This window comes from Salvia miltiorrhiza, chromosome 1 (genome assembly GCF_028751815.1).
Source record: "Salvia miltiorrhiza cultivar Shanhuang (shh) chromosome 1, IMPLAD_Smil_shh, whole genome shotgun sequence".
Classification (NCBI taxonomy): Eukaryota; Viridiplantae; Streptophyta; class Magnoliopsida; order Lamiales; family Lamiaceae; genus Salvia; species Salvia miltiorrhiza.
Window position 1 is genome coordinate 74735641 of NC_080387.1, and position 6240 is coordinate 74741880.

Genomic DNA, 6240 nt, shown 5'->3' on the forward strand with positions numbered 1-6240 from the left:
GTAACCTCAAGTGGAACTCAATTTGGAGCCCTAACTCTCCCCTCTTCCTCAATCTCAACGGAAACACACAATTGGGGGAGAAATGTCGAACCCCAACTTCTCCGATCGAGCCTCTCTCTTTCTTCCTGTTGGTTCAGGCAAATATATATCTATATCTATTATAAAAGAGCCTTGTTTTACAAAATTTGATTTGTCTATTATATCCTTCATATATGCTTAATTTAAGGTCAATTATGTAATTTAATATATTATACATATAATATAGGCGATGTTTAATTTTTTTTATTTACTAAATTTAATTTTTTTGTTTTAATTTTATGAGTTCTATAACATTATACTTTAAAAAAATTAACCAATAATTGGTTTAAAAGAAAAAATAAATTAAAATGATAAATATTGCTATAAAATGAAATAAAATATAAATTTACACTCATAAAAATTTATTCATTAAAATAATTATTTTTTACGTGCAAACGCACGTCATCTCTACTAGTTTAATCTTAAGAAAGCATAGAAACAACTGTCTGAAAAATGGTTAGTATGAGAAGCACAGCAGCTGATATCTTCAAGTAATTCCTCCTCACTCTTGCCATCCATCTCCCACGTCGAAGCCGTTTGCATCTGTTCAAACTCTCAAACACATTTGAATAGCAAAAATCTGATGATGAAACCACAACTTTCTTCCCCAATCTGTTGAACATGCTGCAGATCATCTCATCATTGCCTATGAAGTTGCTGATGACCCCACTTCGTCGTAGTATCTCAACATCTTTGGTGGATCTGATGAAACAATGTATGAAAAACAAGTAATCTTTCACATACCTCGGATGATCATCAGGGAAGAAGCAGAGCTCGTACGCGATCAAGTTCCTCAACATGGACTCAGTTTTATCTGATATGCATAATGGTGGGAGTTTTATGACTCCTTTGGCAAAACTGATATCCCTTAGACTCATCCCTTTCGACCCTTTTAGCCTAATCCCGGCCTCCTCCATCTCCGAGGCAGAGCACGTGTGGTGCACCGTGTTGCAACCGTTGTTTTCAGTGAAGCACTTGGCTGAGAATGAGAATGAGAAGAAAGAATCATACACTAGGCCTAATATATGCTCAGCATTGTGCAACATTTCTGAACTATAGTCGAGCTTTGAGGAATCCGGCCATGGGAGCACGTCTCCGGCTAAAAAGAGGAGGAGGTGGTGTATGTTATCGTCTGGATGTTCCATCCTTGTCACGTCGAAGAGCTCGTTCAACACGAAGAAAGGGAGCTGGTTCTCCAACAACAGAAGATCATGCCTTATTTGGACTAACATGTGATCAAATTGAAATATTTGATCATTCTTGTCTCTCAAATCATTAAACCAATAGCTTCTCAGCAGCTCAATCACAAAGCATCCATCAAGAAGCAACATCTCCACAAACTCATCTTGATCAAGACTGATTGATTTCGCGTAGTAAAGGCGAGCCTTTTCCTCCATTCTCCTCACTTCCAACACACATTTCTCAACACTCAACTCATCCCTTCTTCCTAATGTTTTTCTTAGATACCTCAGCTTGTGCTGCTCCATGGCCTTAACGCGATCTTTCCCACGATGGATTGGGCCTATAGAGACTAATTCGGGTTCAAAATCCTTTTCATTTACTTGCCTCAGGTGTTGATCTACTTTAGCTATGATAGGCTTTGAGGGAGTGAGAGAAGTAGACAAATGATGAAGCAAGTTTTCAATCCTAACAACAACACAGTCTCTCTCCTCTGTCATCTTCAAGAATTAAGCCAAGAAACCAGAAAATATATATGCTACAAAAGAAGAAAACACCATAAAAATATTAACATGTAGCAATCTACATACGTTCATTTGTTATTGAAACTTACAAGATAAACAAAATGTAGAGCATACTTACTAGATTATCACCAGGGAATTTGAGTGGCTGAAACACGAAAAAAGTTGTACATTGCAGCTGATTTCTTCGTGTTATTTTCTTTTTAAAGAACTTTTTTCATTATTGTATTGACAAAATGAGTGTTCGGTGCAACCAAACAGAAATTATTGTATTTTAATTAAGTAAATTTCCAGGAACTTCACTGTGAAAGACTTCTTGCTTAAGAAAGTTCATGCGAAATTTCATAGTGAATGTGCATTCGGTCCGGACCGAACCGCTGAGATCGAAAACCGAGAAGAGAGTGAAGCTAGAACCGACCCGGACCGACAAGATTATAAAAACCGACCGAATCTGGCAGTCTCCAAAAATGCCCGTTTTCGCCGGCTGTGCCACCCAGAATCGAAACCAAACCGATAAAAACCGACCTATTCCAAATTTCAATGTCAAAAACGATCCAACCTGACCGAACCGATCGTTGTTATCCGATTCTGCATAATTGCAAGTAGGATTGTCCATAGGCCGAGAACCGTCGGTTTCGAGCTTGAACCGGTTGTTCACAGTGCATGGGCCCCTCTAGTCTGGAGAAGATTCCGGGTCTATAAGGCTATAAATACACGATCTATATCTAAATTTTGGGTTTTGACAAATTTTAGTTTTTTGGTCAAAAAATAAATAAATTTTTATATTTTTGGAATTTGAGCCGAAAGTTTGTCGTCTAATAACTTGATTGTCTTAATTACGATGGACAATCCGAAGACATCGTTGGAAAGATCTTGACGTTATTTTTCTATGGTACTTGCATTATTGGGAGAAATGGTAAATAAAAATGGCATGAAAGTTGAGGTCATGAAACTCTATATTTTATCTTTTTTTCGATCACTTCCGCTGACTAAAACCCATCATTAGAAAGATAACATCAAGAGTTTTACAACAGTTGCTTAGGATTGTCCATCAAAATTCAGACAATTAAGTTATTGGCCAACGAACTTCTAAAGTTACGTCAAATTCAAAATATTAAAAGTTTATGTATTTTTTGACCAAAAAATAGATATGGTATGAACCAAAATTCGGGTATAACTTGTGTATTTATAGGAAATTAACCCTTAAAATTATAAATTGAAATATTATAAATTAGCGATTAACCGATGGTTAGACTATTAACTTAATTAAATCAACGGTTCGATCCGACGGTTAATCGTCGATTCAAGGTTCACAAAATCCAGGCCCTTAATCAGACTATTCAGAGCGATTCTGATTCTGGCCCATGATCAATGCTTGGGGGCCCTAGACAACACTAATTGCAAGCCTTGGCAATTTGTTATTTATCATTCAATACACATTTATCATGCAACTTGACTGGTTCTAAGTCTTTTTAGTCTTCTCTTGAGGTTTTTCATTTTTTGCCTCAGTTGACTTGAACTTGAACAAGATGAAGTCTTCTTTTAAGCCATGGCTGAAATCACAATGTTATAACTTCTTTTATCCAAACAATCTTTATGCTTCAAAGGTACAACACCTCAAAGCTGAGATCTGTACCAAAACACCAAAGGCCTTAATGCACAGGAAATTACATTTCTCATGCATAGAAACTTCTTGGTAGTTTTGAACACAACATCTCAAACTCTGGTTAAATTGTTCAACTCTTCACCTTCCGTTAAACTGATTTTAACTATAAATCTAGATCAACACCAAGAATGTAAAGAAACAGCAAACACATTGAGTCTTTTTCCCCTCCAGCTCAACTTTGATCAATAGTATGTATGCTGCCTGTTTTCCATTCTTGAATTCTTGATCAAATTATGACTATTTATCCAAATAATCTAATCTTACATGTTTAATTCTTGAATGTTCACAGATGTCAAATGGAGAAGATAGTGTGGCTGTTGCAATCCAAGGTTTGATCAAGAATTTGAGCAACACTACTCAACCTAAGCCCAAAATATTCCAAGTGGATGATCGCTTGCGCAAGGTGAATGCAAAGGATTATGAGCCGAGGATCGTGGCTCTCGGCCCCATTCATCGAGGGAAAGCTCATCTGAAGGAGATGGAGCAGCACAAGCAGAGGTTTCTGCAGCAACTTCTGCAGAGAAGAGGTGATCTCACCATTGCAAAACTGGTCCAAAAAGTGAGAGAAATGGAAAAAACTGCCCTCCAATGCTACTCAACACCTCTAAATGTCGATGCAGATGAGTTTGTGAAAATGCTGCTTCTTGATGGCTGCTTCCTCATCGAGCTCGTGAGAAGGCACAAGCACGTCTTCGAGGTCTCGACAGAGAAAGACCCCGTCTTCGAGCCCAAGACACTCAGCCAGATCACTCATGACCTGATGCTATTTGAGAACCAGCTCCCTTTCTCCATCTTGAACCACCTCTTCAACATGATCAAAACAGAGCATCCGGACGAGAATCTGCACGACCTCGTCGTGTTCTTGGTCAACGACACGTTCCCTTGGTCGAACGCCCTAAAACTCGATCCAGCATCAGACGAGAACCACCACCTCCACCCTGACCAGGATCATCTCTTAGGCCTAATCTACCAATCTTTCACTCCATTTTCAACTCAAACTCTTTCTACAACTAAAGATAGGAACTCATTAGCCCACATAAACTCTGCCTCGGAGCTGAAGGAGGCCGGCATTCGCCTCAAACGGTCTAAACAAAACCTCCTCACTTTCAAAGCCAGAGTCCTCAAATTCCCACCTCTGCAAGTCTCAGGCGAGACAGAGTCCCTGCTGAGGAACTTGATGGCCTACGAGCAGCTCTGCCTCGATGATGATCACCCAAAACACGTCACAGACTACGCGTTCTTCATGCATTGCCTCATCAGATCAACGAAAGACATTGAGATACTGCGATGCAGTGGGATCATTAGCAACTACCTAGGAGGCGACGACAACATCTGCCTAATGTTTAACAGATTGGGGACAAACTTCCTCATCAGATCATCAAATTTTTGTTACTCTGATGTGTTTGTGAGCTTGAACAAGCATTGTGGCCGCCGGCACAATAAATGGATGGCGAAATTGAGGCGAAACTACTTCAATAGTCCGTGGTCCGTGATCAAGTTCGTTGCTGCTGCAGTGCTGCTGCTGCTCACCTTAACACAAACTGTTTTTGCTATACTTGCTTATGAGCAGAGGAATGATGTGATGAGAGTGCGTTTGATTTCAATGTGATTCAACTATGCATGTATGTAGGGAGAAAATCATTTGTAATCATATCTAATATAAAACATTTGAAGTAAAAATCTCTTCCAAACTTTATCTTCCTTCAAAGCCAAAAATACACTGCAACAGTTTCTAGTGATGTTGAATCATGATGCATCAAATTTTTGAATGAAGATAAATTTCTAAATTTTTGAAGCTAAAAAAATGGATGAATGGTACAATTATTACAAAATTGATAGTTCAAGGTTTAAAAAATCATTTTCGTTAGTTCAGGATATAATTAATAGTGCGAAAATAGTTTGAGGTTTTAAGTGATATTTACCCTAAAAGCTTTCAGTAAAAAATCTCTTCAAAAATTTCTAGAGCTCAAAAGCAAGCATAACTTAATTAGCTGAATGAAGCAGCCAAGTCTCAGACAATAAAACTTATTTATGAGAAAATATTCATTTTTAAAGATTTGTTTAACCTCTTTGCATTATTGTAATGTATTGATAAAATTGCCTTGCAAAATTGCATTTTCTTAGTAAATTACCTTGGAATTTTAGCTAACAAGAAAAAAATAAAAAAATAAAGTGGGAAAAAAAAATCCTATACTTCAACTAATGGTGATATATATACAATTGGAATTGTTACGTCTAAATAAGGAAATTTGGCGTATTGAATTGGGGCGGATGGAGTATTACTTTTCAAATATAGCTAGATTGAACATAAATAGAAAAATGTAAATAAAATTTCAGGTATGAACAGATGAATCTGCTGACTTGTTCAAAGGCTTCTTAGTCTTCTCTTAAGGTCTTTGTCTCATTAGTTGACTTGGAAAATGATGAAGTCTTTTTTTAAAGGGTATATTTAAGCTTACATTAATGCTGCTGCAGTTTCTAAAACATCTTTTGTATAAACAACTCTCATGCTTCAAAGCTTCCACACCTCAAAGCTTCAAATTATGGATCCTTTTTCTGAGCTCACATTTCTCATAGATGGAAAGTTTCTTGGAAGCTAGCAAAGATATACAGTCTATAGCTGAAGTTTGATGTATGGTAAGTATGCTGCTTGATTTTCTTCATCACTTTTTTAAGCTGCAACTCCAAATTATTTCTATATGTTGTGTTTTATGGGATGAAAATGTCTTAGTTAATACTCTCTCTCTCTCTCTAGATCTCTATGCCATATACAGATAAAATCTTGTAGAGGATGAG

General features: G+C 37.4%; 2 protein-coding genes across 3 annotated transcripts; one reads left to right on the forward strand and one right to left on the reverse strand.

The window, feature by feature from the left end:
- Nucleotides 1–402: 402 nt before the first annotated feature.
- LOC131006173 (UPF0481 protein At3g47200-like) lies at nucleotides 403–2025 on the reverse strand. The gene is made up of 2 exons (XM_057933349.1): nucleotides 1900–2025; nucleotides 403–1795 (listed from the first exon to the last, which is right to left on the reverse strand). The coding sequence occupies exon 2, from the start codon at nucleotides 1755–1757 to the stop codon at nucleotides 501–503; it is 1257 nt and encodes a 418-aa protein (XP_057789332.1). The 5' UTR covers nucleotides 1758–1795; nucleotides 1900–2025; the 3' UTR covers nucleotides 403–500.
- Nucleotides 2026–3232: 1207 nt separating this feature from the next.
- LOC131006175 (UPF0481 protein At3g47200-like) lies at nucleotides 3233–5160 on the forward strand. Of its 2 annotated transcripts, none has more exons than XM_057933351.1 (2): nucleotides 3233–3632; nucleotides 3734–5160. In XM_057933351.1, the coding sequence occupies exon 2, from the start codon at nucleotides 3734–3736 to the stop codon at nucleotides 5051–5053; it is 1320 nt and encodes a 439-aa protein (XP_057789334.1). In that variant the 5' UTR covers nucleotides 3233–3632; the 3' UTR covers nucleotides 5054–5160. The 2 variants fall into 2 exon arrangements, with proteins under 2 accessions (XP_057789334.1, XP_057789335.1); XM_057933352.1 differs by having other exon boundaries at nucleotides 3295–3636.
- The last annotated feature ends 1080 nt before the right edge of the window (nucleotides 5161–6240 follow it).

Coding starts and splice junctions, on each gene's coding strand:
- LOC131006173 (XM_057933349.1), bottom strand. CDS start 1,757: ATGACAGAGGAGAGAGACTGTGTTGTTGTTAGGATTGAAAACTTGCTT.
- LOC131006175 (XM_057933351.1), top strand. CDS start 3,734: ATGTCAAATGGAGAAGATAGTGTGGCTGTTGCAATCCAAGGTTTGATC.